This window comes from Varanus komodoensis, unplaced genomic scaffold (genome assembly GCF_004798865.1).
Source record: "Varanus komodoensis strain SLA01 unplaced genomic scaffold, ASM479886v1 scaffold86, whole genome shotgun sequence".
Lineage (NCBI taxonomy): Eukaryota > Metazoa > Chordata > Lepidosauria > Squamata > Varanidae > Varanus > Varanus komodoensis.
Genome location: NW_025336554.1, coordinates 368,746 through 384,707, shown reverse-complemented (window position 1 = coordinate 384,707; position 15,962 = coordinate 368,746). Strand labels below are relative to the sequence as shown.

General features: G+C 40.7%; 1 protein-coding gene across 1 annotated transcript; it reads left to right on the top strand.

The window, feature by feature from the left end:
* The first annotated feature begins 2,957 nt into the window (after positions 1 to 2,957).
* Positions 2,958 to 11,462, top strand: LOC123016565 (vomeronasal type-2 receptor 26-like). Its single transcript, XM_044417078.1, has 6 exons — positions 2,958 to 3,172; positions 3,689 to 3,980; positions 5,503 to 6,363; positions 7,544 to 7,765; positions 8,822 to 8,948; positions 10,561 to 11,462. The coding sequence occupies exons 1-6, from the start codon at positions 2,958 to 2,960 to the stop codon at positions 11,460 to 11,462; spliced, it is 2,619 nt and encodes an 872-aa protein (XP_044273013.1).
* Positions 11,463 to 15,962: the final 4,500 nt, after the last annotated feature.

Below are 15,962 nucleotides of genomic sequence, written 5' to 3'. Positions count from 1 at the left end.
TTTAATGTTAGCTTGTGTACATTTGTTGAGGGAAAACAACGAGGTTGAGAGGTATATATAACTGATATTTCAACATAATATAAATGAATTGTGATTCTAACCTATACGCAGCTCTTTTCCTTAGGTCAACTGGTGATTAGTGACTCTTTAGTGATTAGTGCTTTTTGATTTTGGCTGGGTAACATAATGACAGTATAATCAATCTGTTTAATGAGTATGGACCCAATAATGTTTCTGTTATGTTTCATGATCTGATTGGTGCTACTTCTGAATATAGAATTGTGGGTGAGGATTTTAACGGGCTTTTAGATTCTTTCTTGGATAGAAACACATCTGTCCCTAAGAAACAAGCAATAGTGAAATTTACATTTCAAAACACCATGGCAAAATTTTGTTTGACTGATACTTGAAGAACTATAACTTTATTTCATCTGTTCATCAAGAAGAGCAAGGATTATCTATTTTGATAACAACAACAGAGAAATCCCTTTTTGCCAGAACCATGAACATGTCAAGGTGCACACCCATACGTTTGTTATAAATGTGGCATGGAGCAGTTGGGTGAGATCACCTATGGATTATCAGTACTAAGAAGAAGACTAATATCTCTCACCACAGTCATACTGGGAGTGAGTTTGGATTAGAATCGTTGCAATAGAGGACATGAGTCTATGCTTTTTTAATAATTCCACCTTCCTGGTCAAAGGTACTCACTTGAGAATTGAGGCTCATATATGTACCATGAAAAATAATTTAAAGCTCCCTAACTTTTGCAACTCACCCAGAGTAGTTTGACCATTGGTCAATACAAAACTGAAATGAATAAATGCATACGATGCTTGTAAGTTTTCCCCCCATAAATCAAATAGCAGTATATGTAGGGAAATTCTGTAACTGGGAAAACACCATGGAGAAAATACTGACGTGCTAGACTTTCAATAAAACCCCATTTTTATGCACACACATAAATGGATCCCAGATCTCACTGATGCTTTTCACTCATAGACACACACATACACAGCTGATAGATTTTGCAAACAGACAAATTAATGGAATACATTCTGAATATAATTAGTGAGAAAATTTTTGGCTTCTCATTCCATGAACAGTTTTTATGTTAACAAGTACCAGAAGTAGCAGTTTTGAATGCTGGGAAATTAAAATTCCTTAGGAACACTGGAGTGAGTGGTAAAAGGTTTATGAACTACCCTCTTGGCTAAAGTCATGCAGACTAAAGCCATAGAATCAGAAGGTTTTCCTTTTGCTCAAGTATATCAGTGCCGTTTGTTCCAATGAAAACAGTATTAAGGCTAAGAAACTATATGTCCAAAAAAGTTGCCCTGCAATAGCTGCTCTAGGTTTTTTTTTTAAATAAATATAGCCTGCATCTTAATTTTACTTAACATTATTGTTGTTCTTATTATTATCATTATTTATTACATTTCTATACCTCTTGTAGCTGAAGCTCTCTGGGAGGTTCACAACAAGATATAAAAACAATAATATACAGTACATAAAACAACACTTACAATTAATTAAAATAGCATTAAATAAAATAAAATAAATAAAATAAAAAGACCAAGTCAAGAAGAAAGGAACCTGGAGAAACCCATCAGGCCCCTAGATGACCAGGGAGATATTTAGAGGCCTCCACAATTTACTTAATTTCACTTCTTAGTTTTACTTTTTACCCTAAGACTTGCCTCTTAAAGAGAGAGGATTAGAGGAATTAAACATCTAGGGCACAGTATCCAATACACTTGTTAAATGCAGGTCAAAAAGAAATTCGGAAGATGCAGATTTCCATGACATGTGATGATGAAGGCCACACCTGCTGATAATCTGTGTACCTCAGCTGTATGACAGCCAGAATTTCAGTGTTTCATCTGTGCACAGAATAAGTACTACCATAGATAGGACCAAGCCAAAGTTCCAAGTATGAAATATTTCATCCCAGTTTATTGTTCACCAAAGAAAATCTCAAAGTTCATTAAAACTGTATTATTATTATTATTATTATTATTATTATTATTATTATTATTATTATTATTATTTACGTCTCTATACTGCATGTAGCCAAAGCTGTCTGGGTGATTTACAACATTAAGTCACCCCTACATATTTCAACCAGGCCCAACCTTGCTTAGCTTCAAAAATTTGGCAGGGTCAGGCACTTTGGGCTATATGGAAGTACTTACTAGAGAACATAATATGCACTGAATCAATCTAGCAGAAAGAGTCCATTTTTAATCATGGTAATGCCTTCATTTTAAAAAATGATCTTGAAATTTTATATATGGTAATTTGCAAAAAAAAAAAAAAAAAAAAACCAAAAACATTTAAGTTGGTATTTTGCACCTACACACTTAGAGTGGTCCAACATGAAAAACCTTTCCTCACCAATGCTTCTCTTTTCAAAGTGCAGGATGCACTATTCAGAAGCACTGAGAAAAATAAGGCTACGAAAGGTTAAAATGTCACATTGCTTTCCCATAACAAATGTCAAAAGAGTGCTTTTAAGTAGCTTTGCCAAGATTGAATCTTTCCAGATGGGGCAACAGTGTGTGTGTGTGTGTGTATTTCCTAGCATTTCTACAGAAAATCTAAAACTTTGAAATGATCATTAACTTCCCCTATAATCATCAAAAGGATAATAATTAAGATTGTGGCTTCATAAAACCCCTCTGCAATTTCACTGGGCAAGAGCCAAATGACACACAATTATGTAGGATGTCCTAAATATATGTATACCTCTTACACCTTGCTGATCAGAAAGGGGTTAAGAACAAGAAAAGTTTCTGGAGATGTTGCAAGTTTTATATTAGTTAGGTTTCTATTAGCAGAATAAAGTACTATGGAAGAAGCCCATTCAGTCATTGAGCATTTCAGTGTGGTGGGCTTGCAAAAGCAATAGAAAAAATGTGTGTGCAGAAAAAAGATTTGGCATGGTACTGAACATGGTGCTTTTAGAGGTCTTGCTGCTGGCACACTTACCATCCAGGGTACAGCAGGCTCCCTTTGTCAAATGCAGCCTTTGTGAGCCTCCCTTTCCACTTCACATGCATCAGTCAGGAGACATCCTTATCGGTGGCATTGCTTTTCATGGTTTCTTCATGTCCAGTTCAACAGCCTTCACTGAGGAACCCCCACCAGATGTGCTTGAAGAATATGTGTAAGGATTGATTGTTGCATGTCTTATTGCATTTACTTTGTCATGGATATGATCTTTTGAAAGGCTCTTGCCTCAAAACAGGGGTTTATGCTGCAACTTTATACAACTTTATTCACACATCCTTGGGGAAGAGAGGCAAAAGTCATTTTTTTATCCATTCCATTTCAGTTTTTCATATATTCAGTTATGAATTCATTCCATCAAATAACCAAAGTAGTCTACACACACATACAGAGAGAGAGAGAGAGAGAGCCCATATTAACCATCTAATTCAACTTTCTCTGCTTTCAGAATGCAACTTCCCCTAAAACAGAATTAGTATGCCACTTCCCATAATATACATGTTTGTGGATCTTTTTCCCTCTAATACTGACATGTTCATACGTGGCTTTCCAAGCACTTGCCAGGGAATAAGCACCATTAAACTCAGAGTACTTTATTTCTTACCATGCATAAAACTTTGCTGTATAAATTCTGAGTTTGATTCTGCACCTCAGGTGTTGCCCCTCCTTTCAGAATGATCCCTAAGAATTACCAGCATCTCCTGGCCTTGGCATTCGCAATACAAGAGATCAATCAGAGCTCTCAGATACTGCCCAACCACACTTTGGGCTTTCGCATCTATGACAGCTATGTCAATGCAAGGAGAACCTGTCAGGCAACACTACAACTTCTCTCGGTGCAGGAGAGATTGGTCCCCAACTACACATGTGGCATCCACAATAATCTAATAGCAGTCATTGGGGCACTGGACTCCGAAGTCTCTCTCAATATGGCAAATATCTTGGATATCTACAAGATTCCACAGGTAGGAAACCTGCTCTCATATGTAGGTGAAAATGGAAATGAAAAGCATCTTGCACACGTCTTTGCTTCTTCCCAAATTCTGTCTCAGAAAGTGTTGCATCAGAAATCATCAGATTAGACATTATCTTTTTTTAAATATTCTTTTCAATGACATAGCCAGTCTAAGAACACTAGTATGTATGTGTGTATCTCATATCTGATCACTGAAAAGAATAATTATAATTATTAATTCTACTCAGACTGCAGGATGTGTGTGTGTGTGTGTGTGTGGAGGTGTTTGTACACCTGATAGAAAATATTTGAAAATAGGACCCATCTTTGTAGAGACGCAAGCTGGATGAGACAATTTTTTTCTCAGGGTTAATTTTGTTCTTGTGGGTGATTTGCAACAGGCTGCTTTATGCATCATCATAAGCCATGCAGAAACTGACCCTTAGTGAGTTGATCAACCACTCACTACACCACAGTTCTGCTGACTACTGATGAGGTACGTGTGTCATAGCTCCCCTAGAAGACTCTTATTTAGAAGGAAGAAGGATTTCAGGCTAGGACTCCAGTTCAGGACCTTTCCTTGGATCGCAACATTCCTTCACCTAAGGTGTTAGTGGGGGAAGTCCAAGACAGAACTGGCCAATGGCGGTGGAGCCAGGATCCTCCCAGAAACCCTTGGCATCTCTCCCATATGACAAGAAAATATGGTGTTAGAGCCAGAGGTGGAACCAGCTCCTAGCCAGAGAGAATGATACCTGCTCAAATTTTCCCCCAAAGAGGGATGCTATTCTGCAACCCATGGTTCCAGTCTTGCAGGGTATTTCAAGCTACCTCAGAATGTCTGCAGTATTGGATTAAGGGTGAGACTCGGTCAAACTATCATACAAGCTAACTTGAAATGATAAGCAATGCTAGAAAAAGTCTTTGTAACTTCTGGCCTTGCTTGGTTTCTCTAACATTTCAGCTCCTGCTTTACTACTCTGCTCCAACATCATCCCTGTAATTCTCCTCCCCTTTATTGCCTTGTGAAACACCTGCACTGATATATGCATACTATACATTCAAAGTGTAGGGAAACTTGCTCACTTTAAAGGATAAAGGAGAATAAAAGATTCTCTCCCCTGACTCTAGAGCTATTTGTCAAAGTAGATGTAGTTGCATTCTGTCAGAAGGCAGTCATTTCTATGTGGACTGACATTTGTATCATAAGCTGTCTGGAAAATATCTTAAATCTGATATTGTTTTCCTCTACTGAGTCGAATGTCATTACCTGTATTATATTAGTGTTTAAATTTCAGGTGTAATGCATGGTATTTTAGTGCATTGTTATTGCTGTTGTTAGCTGTCCTGATGAGGATTTGAGGAAAATATAAAATGCAAATTTGAGTTGTTCTAAGAATTGCTGATTTATTTTGAAGCCTAGAAAGTGCTTCATTGATTCATATCAATTCAATTATGTTGCATGTGGATTGGATGAAAATTGCTCCCATCATTAATGTCATCTTGCTAACATTTCTTCACTTTTTCCTTAGCTCATATACGGTGTGGCTCCAGTCATGAATGATAAGACCCCAGGACTTCCTTTCTATCAGATGGTACCTCATGAAACTCTTCAGTATGAGGGGATTCTGTCTTTGCTCCTACATTACAACTGGACGTGGATCGGACTTGTTTTTATAGATAATGACAATGGAGAAAGATTCTTGCAAACTGTCTTTCCAATGTTTTCCAAAAGAGGTGTCTGTTTTGCTCTCATAGAAAGAATTCCCAAATTAACTTATGTCACTGAACTTTATGATGTAATGAAACAGGGAGCAAAATTAAGTGATGAATTACAAAGCACTAAAGCCAATATAGTGGTGGCCCATGGAGAATCATATTCCATTGCAGTTTTTAGATGGTTGCCGTATTTATCTGAAGCAGGGAACAAAACAAGCAAAATGAAAGGCAAAGTCTGGGTAATGACAGCCCAGATGGAAATCAATGCATTTGCCTACCAAAGGAATTGGGAGACAGAAATATTCTATGGTGCTCTCTCACTGAGGGTTAGCTCCAATGAGCTACCAGGGTTCAAATCATTTGAGAAGAGCAGAAATCCTTTCAACACCAAAGGAGATGATTTTATCAGGTACTTTTGGCAGCAAGTCTTTGGTTGTACATTTCCTGAAATGATGATGGAAGACATGGAGGAAGAAATTTGCACTGGGAAGGAAAAGTTGGAGAGACTTCCTGGATATTTTTTTGAAATGAGCATGACTGGCCAAAGCTACATTGTCTACAACGCTGTCTATGCTGTGGCCCATGCACTACATGCCATGTTGTCATCTAAAGTTAAGTGCAAAGCAGTGATGGATAATGAAGGAAAAAAGCTTTGGAATGAACAGCAGTGGCAGGTAATGCTCTCTCTCTCTCTCTCTCTCTCTCTCTCTCTCTCTCTCTCTCTCTCTCAATAAGTTTCATTCTAAATAAAGCTAATACAAAGAAAAACTAAAAACAACATCAATCATTGGAGACATCAGACCTACTGGGTTGACCCCCCACATTTTTTCTTTTTATGTTAATTAATGAACATATTTAAATCTATGTGAAGCCCCGTTTCTCTAGCCAATAATAAAAAGAGTCCCAAGTTTGATAGAAATCTAATTTTCTCAATTTTCTTATATAAGAGAGCATCATGTTTCTTGGGTCTACAACAGCCTTATATATTCCGTCTCTGCATCAACCAACTTCTAATTTGCTCAGAACACTGTCCGCATTGTAATCAGTGACTTAGTGTTGTGATTTTGCAGGTTAACACCCTATTACTTTTGAGAGCTTGTCCTGTATAGTGGTTAGATCATTGGAGTGACACTTGAGAAATCTGGTCTACATTCTCCACTTGGCCATAAAACTCCCTTGTAATTTTGGGCTAATCATCTATTTCTATCCTAAGCCACTTCACAAGGGGTTTTTAATGTTCAACCTTGAGTGGAAGGGAACATTTTAAGGTGCCTTCAGTTCTTTACAAAGGAAGAAAGAAGAATATAAATGTAAGCATAAATGTACATCCATATATGCCCAGCTGCCCCCTGAGATCGGCGGGAGAGACCCTTCTCTGGGAACCGTCCGTGAAAGAAATTAGGAGGGTAGGTACTCGGAGGAGGGCTTTCTCTGCGGTGGCGCCTAAGTTATGGAACGCGCTCCCCAGATAGGTCCGCCTGGCGCTGTCGTTATTTGTTTTTCGGCACCAGGCGAAGACCTTTTTATTTAAGCGGCATTTTAAATGTTAATATTATTGAATTTTATCTGGCCAGGGTGGCTTATTTTATATTGTATTTTTGTATTTTTAATCTAATGTTTATATTTTTTAATTTAAGATTATAATTATTTTAATTTATTGTTGTAAGCCACCCTGAGGCTTCGGCGAATGGGGAGGCATAAAAATGTTTAAATAAATAAATGTATAAATAGGAACATTTCTTTAATTCACCTGAAAAGCACTCTCAACATCATTCTGCTCCTGCTCTTAGAATGTAGAATTATATACTTTGCGGTGATCTATTCTAAACTCTCTCATCCCTGTTTTCAATCTAGCTCCATCAGTTTCTTAGAAGTATCTCCTTTAATAACAGTGCCCAGAACCAGGTTTCCTTCAATGAGAAAGGGGAGGTGGTGGCTGGATTTGATGTTATCAACTGGAAGTTTTTTGCCAATGAATCCTTTCACAGAGTGAAAGTGGGAAAGATCCATCTTCAGGTTTCTCCATCACTTGCCATTGATGAGAAGACCATCACCTGGCACCATTGGTTTAATCAGGTAGGAGCCACTGGTCAGCTCCTTGGAATGAGCTCTGATCTTCAGTCCTGCTGGCTTTCATTTCATTTGATTAGAAAGAAGCATATTGGATGAAGTGAAGACAAAAAAGAGAGAAGGCTCCCATGTGGAGGACCTTCTTCTCCACCAATATAAGCTCCAAAGAGCTGGCAGAAATTTAATACACTTAAATTTATATTAGTTTTTTTCTACAGGGAATGTCACAGTAAGCATCTTTAAAATTCAGCTAAACTGCAATCATGCACATACAACCAGTTGTTGTACACATCTTTCTAATGTTCTTGTGCCAATTTCCAGATCTGTTGGCAATATTTGATGAGACATAGAATGGCCAGAGCCTAGTTATGCCATGCACCATAGACTTCTGATCACTACCAATATAACTTGGTCCATCCTCATAGTGGACTTGTGCTATGACCTTCAGCACATTATCTGGGGTACTTACAAGCCTGAATCCCAATGAGATCAAAGAAATATATGGATAGATATTATCATAAACCTGTTCTGACAGCTTATACATGAATTGTAGTTCTCAATACACACATTCATACACTTTGATTTCATAAACCTTCTGTAGTATATTAGCACTCAATTAAACGTCTGCTGATGATGATCATGCTATTGATTTCCAGTGAAGAGTAATCATTTGCCTAATGAAACTGATAGATTTGTAAGACATTCAAGGCATTATTCTAAGATAATATATAGGCAAGCAATGCGATAAGATTCTTGATATACCTCAAAAAGTGGCATCTTATTCAGTATATTCCAGTGGTTTTCAGGGAAGCTTCTGGCTAATGATGCAAGATAAAATCCAGTAAATAAATAAATAAGTTATTTGCTGTATTTCTTTCTAGAAAGTGAGTGTCTGTATGGGCACCAAATAAAGAAAACTAACAATAAGTTGTAGTAAATGAAAATCCACCCATTTCTGAAATACTGAGTCAGTCTTAGAGCTCATCTATTGACAAGAGAACCTTCCATTTTAAAAGAAAATTTCTCTTCATCTATTTATCCTGCTTTTAATTCGCGTATTAGACACGACCACTTTCTGTATGCACTGAGAGTTGCCATCCAGGCTCTAGCAAGAAAGTGAAGGAGGGGGAGCCATATTGCTGCTACGATTGTATCCCATGTCCAGCTGGGAAGATTTCAAGCCATGATGGTAGGCAATATGCATTCACTTTAATACACATTAAAAGTGGCTGTTTTGTAGAATGGGAAGATTTTTTCAGTCATTCAAAAGGAGTCATTCAACTCCTGCTGGGATGATGACGATGATGATCTTATGCATTGGCAGTCATGCAGTGGAGCTCCACAGGGCTCTGTATTATCCCTGCTCCTATTAAAAATCTACATGAAATCACTTGGGAAGTTTATCTGTAGGTGTGGACCCCCATGTCATCAATATGCATAAACACCAGCTTTTTCCCTCCTTCCACCAAATCCAGTTGAAGCAGTGCATTTTCTGAATCAGTGCCTGGTCATGGTAATGCACTTCACTGAATACATACAGTGAACAATACACTGAACCTCAATCCAGATAAGATGGAGGTATTTCAGGTGTGGTTCACATCCCTGGAGGAGTAATATTTCATTTCTTCTATAGAGGGGTGCACTCCTCATATAGGCTAAGGTTAGGCAGAATTGTCACTTGAGACACAGGGGTTCCCTGTGGCATGGAGCATCTTTAACCAGCTTAGGCCAATATGCCAATCATATCTATTTCCAGTCAGGTATACACTAATTGAAATGCATTCTACTTAGGACTGCCTCTAGAAACAGTCTAGGAACTACAGCTGGTCCAAACTAGGGTAGCAAAATGGGTAACAAGTACTGGGTAATACGGTGGTTTTTAGGTCATTCCTATCTGCACTGGCTGCCATTCCATATCTGGACCAAAGTGTCCTAGAATTACATTCAAATTAATTGGTTACAATTAATCCTAATTGGTTTGAGGCCAGTTTACCAAAAAAATAATCTTCTCTGAAATATAAGTGCCCAAACTTCAAAATCATCCAAAGTGATTCATCGGCAGGAGTCCTGGCTAAAAGGATGGAGGTGGGTGGCTCCGGAAAGAAGAGAAGAGACTCTGTGGTGCCACACCTGTGGAATGAACTTCCCAGAGAGCTTGCCTGGCACACAGATTGTGCCCTTTGCAGCACCAGGTGGAGACATTGCTTTCCTAGAAATTTTAGCTTTTCAGTCTCTGTTGCTTTAACTGCATGACTACATGTTAAGCCATTGTGATGTTCCTGTGGTTTGATTTGAAAAATGTTTCTATTTTACACTGCAGTCTTAAATGTTAGATATTATCAGTATACTTTCTGGTGCTAGATCTGTTGAGCCACACTGAAGGTTTTGACCTGGGGACAGCATAGAAATGTAATACGGTTTGGGTGATAGTGAAAAAATCAAAATGCTGAATGGTAGGTTTGCAGGACACAGCAAGCAATGTTTGAGTTGTTATACTAATTGGTCTGTTTTTGCATTCAAACTCAAATATTGAGTTTGTGGTTTATTAGAAACCATGAGCAGAATAACTGACCTATTCTATCAATTCTGACTAACCAAAGATGGCCCTGGTTAGTGATTCTTAAGCACCCAGAGTAGGCCAAACAGAAATCAGTGCAGAGCCTCAGGCTGACACTGCTCCATTTCTGTTGCTACACAGATTTATGACATTGAATTCTAAATTTTGGTTTGCCTTCCTTCTTATCATAAGCTCAGCACCATCTCTTTTCCTTTCCTTTCCTTTCACTTCATTTCTTTTTTAGACATGAATGATTGTACTCCATGCTCACATACAGAGTATCCAAGCAAGAATCGGGATTTCTGTCTTCCAAAGAACACAACCTTTTTGTCCTATGATGAAGCTTTGGGGCTCACATTAGTCTTCCTTGCTCTTGTCTTTGCTTTCATCACAGCTCTTGTGCTGGCCGTGTTCGTGAAGAACCACAGGACTCCCATAGTCAAAGCCAACAACCAGGAGCTCACCTACACTCTGCTCAGCTCCCTCCTGCTCTGCTTCCTTTGTGCATTGCTATTCATTGGGGAGCCTCAGGAGCTCACCTGCCTCCTCCAAGACACTGCCTTTGCCATCATCTTCTCAGTGGCTGTTTCTTCTGTACTGGCTAAAACCCTCTTAGTCATTCTGGCTTTCATGGCCACTCAGCCAGGATCCAGGATGAGGAAGTGGTTGGGAAAGGAGATGACCAGTGCAACTGTTCTTTCCTGCTCCCTCATCCAAGCAGGCATCTGCAGTGTGTGGCTGGGAACTTCACCCCCTTTCCCAGATGTCGACATGTTCTCCATGACAGAAGAAATCATACTAGAATGTAACAAGGGCTCTATGACTATGTTTTACTGTGCCTTGGGCTACATGGGCCTTCTTGCAACCATCAGTTTCACTGTGGCCTTCCTGTCCAGGAAGCTGCCCAGCAGCTTCAACGAAGCCAAGTTCATCACCTTCAGCATGCTGGTTTTTTGCAGTGTTTGGCTCTCTTTTTTCCCATCTTACCTCAGCACCAAGGGGAAATCCATGGTGGCTGTGGAGATCTTCTCCATCTTAGCATCTAGCACAGGATTGCTGGCTTGCATCTTCTTACCCAAATGTTATATTATTATGTTGAGGCCTGAGCTGAACAACAGGGAACAGCTTAATAAAAGAAAATACTGATGAATACATGCCTGTTCTTCACTGTCATTTCTAGTCTAGAGTGTTGTGATGCTTTAGGGAAGTGGTTTATGCATACCTCATGTGGAAAAGTCATATGAAAATCTCTTCATATTAAAATAAAATCATAAATCATGCAAATTCCTGCACATAGCCCTATATCGCTTTTAGCTGCCTTTCCTGAAGACCATCAGCACCATTGCATTTCTAATTACTTCAGAATGATTCTGTAGCAGCTAATTCTGAGCATGTAACACAAAATCATACTTCTGGACCAATGCATGTATGCATATGGACCCTGGCATGAAGCAAAAGCAATCAATGCTACTCATTTCAGTCATAGGGTATCATCTTCCTTTTGCAAAAACCTTACAATGCATTGCAACTGGCATATGTAGTACTTAGAGCATCTTACTTTCTTACTTAGTGTCTGATCACAATTCAAGAAAGTGCCCACAGGACAGGAACACAAATGAAGGTGCTATCAGGAAACCAGAGGGTGGTAATGATGCAGTGCATCTGGAAGTCCACAGAATTGCATCAGAGGATTCGCTGCACTGCTACTCTTTGCCAAGCAATCCAAGTTGCTACTTCGTGGTCATGTTCCCAGCTTTTTCTTGCCCTAAGCACCTGCCTCAGCAGGTGCCCACCCACCTGGCTCCTACCTGGCCCCATCCACTATTGATTCAGAGGCTTCTGGGTAGGTACCAATGTCACTGTCTGGTCCAAAATTGATGGATGAATTTCAGTTACTGCAACTTGATGATGTGGACAAGGTGCTTGGACAAGTACGTCCCACCACCTGCCTATTGGACCCTTGCCCATCTTGTCTGATTAACAAGGCCAAGCATAGGATAGGGACCTGGATCTTGGAAGTGGTTAACATCTCTCTGAGGGAGGGCTGGGTACCTGCCCCTTTAAAGGAGGCAGTAGTCTGACCGGTCTTGAAGAAGGCGTCACTGGATCCAGAGATGGCCACTAATTTTAGTCCAGTGGCCCACATCCCGTTTCTGGGCAAGGTGTTGGAGTGGGTGGTGGTGGGACAATTCCAAGCACTCTTGGATGAAACTGATTATCTGGACCCATTTCAGTCTGGCTTCAGACCCGGGTATGGTACTGAATATGCCTTGGTCGCCCTGAATGATGACCTGTGCAGGGAGAAGGACAGGGGGAGTGCATTCCTGTTGGTTCTACTGGACCTCTCAGTGGCTTTCAATATCATTGACCATGGCATCCTTCTAATGGGATTGGGGGTCGGAGGCACTGCTTTGCCGTGGTTCCGCTCCTATCACAATAGCCGATTCCAGAAGGTGATGCTGAGGGACTATGGCTCTGCGCCATGGCAGCTATTCCATGGAGTACTGCAGGGATCCATTTTGTCCCCTTAGCTATTTAACGTCTACATGAAACCGCTGGGAGAGGTCATCAGGAGGTGTGGGCTGCGGAATCACCAGTACATTGATGATACCCAGCTCTACCTTGCATTCTCTTCCAATCCAGGTGAGGCAGTGGCTGTACTGAACCAGTGCCTGGCTGAGGTAATGGGCTGGATGAAGGCCAATAAACTGAAGCTCAATCCAGACAAGACAGAGGTCCTGTTGGTTGGCAGATCGGGCTTCGGGGAAGGGGACCTTGACCTAGTCCTGAATGGGGTTGCACTCTCCCTTAGGGACAAGGTCCGCAGCTTGGGAGTGCTCCTCGACCCAGAGCTTTCACTGGAAGCTCAGGTGTCAGCGGTGGTGAGGAGCGCTTTCTTTCAGCTTCGGCTGATCCATCAGCTGCGTCCCTACCTGGAGAACGATTGCCAGGTGACAGTGACACACGCATTGGTGACTTCCCAACTTGACTTCTGTAACACGCTCTATGTGGGGCTGCCCTTGAAGACGGTCTGGATACAATTGGTTCAGAATAGAGCTGCCAGGCTGCTGACGGGGACTGGGCGTTATGTTCACATGACTCCAGTTCTCCGTCAGCTTCACTGGCTCCCCGTTGAAGTCCGGGCCCAATTCAAGGTGTTGGTTATGACCTATAAAGCCCTTAACGGATTGGGTCCTGGTTACCTGAAGGAACACCTACGTCCATATATGCCCGCCCGCCCCTTGAGATCAGTGGGAGAGGCCCTTCTCCAGGAACCCTCCGGGAAGGATATTAGGAGGGTAAGTACTCAGAGGAGGGCTTTCTCTGCAGTGGCGCCCAATCTATGGAATGCGCTCCCCTACGTTGTTATTTGTTTTTCGGCGCCAGGCGAAGACCTTTCTATTCAAATGGTATTTAAATTGTTAATATTATTTATTTATTTTAATTTTTGGCCAGGTCAACTCAAATTATATTGTTTTTATATTGTGTTTATTTATTTATTATTGTGAGCCGCCCCGAGGCCTCAGTGAATGGGGCGGCATAGAAGCTTCTTAAATAAATAAATAAGGTCCCTGTCTTTATCCTTGTCTTCAGCCTGACTCTACCCTAGCACCCATTCTCCCTACTTGGTCTTTCTTCTGAATTTGTGTCTTACCAGTCTCTGACCTTTGGCCTGCTCTTGGATGGTCCATTTACTTAGACTCTCTTGTCTCATCAGCTCCTGACACTGGAATCTTTGAAGAAGTGCCTCCCACCTCTAGCCTTCAAAATATGGTGCCAGTCTCCCCCCTGCATCTTCACCCTGCCGCTAGCATCCTGACCATAGCTGCCTACTGCCCACATCCTGGACGTTATACTTATGACATCCTATTGCTACAGCTGCACATTTAAAGCTATTGACACTGAAATGTAATGGTGCAAAAACAAACAAACAAAAACAAGAACACCTCAGGAAGTCCACCAATCCCCCTGCAAGAGAGCTTGTGAAACCACCCCAGGAGATTGGAATCACCTCTTAAGCATCCACTGCAACCCAAAGAGGTTTAGCCTCCTGGACTTTTGGAGGAAACTGGATAAGGGTGATGGACATGGGCTGTATTATATTCTGTCCTGCCTGAACCCCAATATGGTAGCCAGATGCTTTAAGTGAGGCACTGAACAATGACCTGAATTGGATGAAACTGCACTTCACTGAAAAAGAATTGCAAACTATACTATGAATTAAAAAGAGGGAATGAGTGCAGGAGGATAGGAAGAGAGGATGAAAAGACAACAGCTCACATGTATTTTTCATAATATAAAAGACCGAAAGGTTTAAAAAGACCAAAAGCTAACTTATCTACCCAAAATAGTACATAATTGAACCAAAATGGTTCTAAAGAATGAAGGATGAACATGACTGGGGAAACATGGTGCAAAGTAAGTGCTTTACACAGAAAGGCAGTGTAAAATCTCCTGCTTCCTGAGTGAAAGTTCCTGGACTCTATATTGGAACTAAACATTTAACCACCCAGTGTTTTACTATTTTTCTTGAACTAAGTAATAGCTCTGTTTGCACATGTCAATCAAGGTAATTATCTTGCATTTTAATTATTCAAAGCAATTAATCCTGCTTCTCCACAAAACCCATCTGGAGTTCCAAATGGCCACAGGTCAAATAAACAGAAAACAGTGAAGGCAGTTATAAATATACCTAGAACAAGGTTGCGATGAGGAAGGGACTAGGAAAAGCCAAGGTGCCTGTGGTATTATCTTGCATACTTCTCTATCAGCAGAATCAACTTTCATCAGACAAAATGACCATTCGAGAAGGGAATTTGATTCCAGAGTACTTCAAGGACTGAAGTGTTGTCCACAAAAAAGGGGTATCTGAGTGTTCAGAAAAGCGGTACTATGCTGAGAATGGTGCTCTTGGAGGTCTTACTTCTGGCACTCTTTTCACAAATCCTATGTCCAGCACGTATTCTCAAATGCAGCATCTGGGAGCCCCACTTTCCACTACAAGCCTATCAGTCAGGAGACATCCTTATTGGCAGCATTGTTTTTCATGGCTCCTTCAAATCTAGTTCAGTATCCTTCACTGAAGAACCCCCACCAGACTCACTCAAAGAACTCATGTAAGAATTGCATTGCTGCTTGTTTTTATTTCTCCTTCATCTATCACAGCACTGGTCAGTCCCAGAACTTGTTCTCAAAATTGTGACTGAAGTTGCAGCCATACAAGGACACCACTGGGAAAAGGATCCATAAATGATTCTATGTTTCATCCTTGCCAGTTTTACCTTTAATCAGTAATCAATGCATTGCACCCCATTACCACATAAACAGGCTGCACATGAATGAAGACATGGACACACCACACCACACAGAGGGGGTCAAAGACAATTCATTAAATTTATAATGCTTTTTCTCTAAAGCAGTTTCAGCAAGTCTACAGATTTTCAATACAGTTTTCCCCACAGTCATGTCTGCAGCCCATTTTCTCAGATGTAGGCATTTTTTGCATGTAGTCTTACCACCTGTTCCCTGGGACTGACCCCCCCCGCCATCTAATTCATAGCAGTTTACTTCATACTGTGTATATCTGCATAGCTTTGCTCTGCCCATTTTGACTCCCATTCTGTGACTTGCTCTTTTACAGCCTAG

What these genes read in the sequence shown, in the direction of transcription:
- LOC123016565 (XM_044417078.1), top strand. Translation starts at nt 2,958, where the DNA reads ATGGTGCTTTTAGAGGTCTTGCTGCTGGCACACTTACCATCCAGGGTA. An exon ending in GATGTGCTTGAAGAATATGT is followed by an intron (nt 3,173 to 3,688) that starts GTAAGGATTGAT and finishes CCCTCCTTTCAG; the next exon opens with AATGATCCCTAAGAATTACC. An exon ending in ATATCTACAAGATTCCACAG is followed by an intron (nt 3,981 to 5,502) that starts GTAGGAAACCTG and finishes CTTTTTCCTTAG; the next exon opens with CTCATATACGGTGTGGCTCC.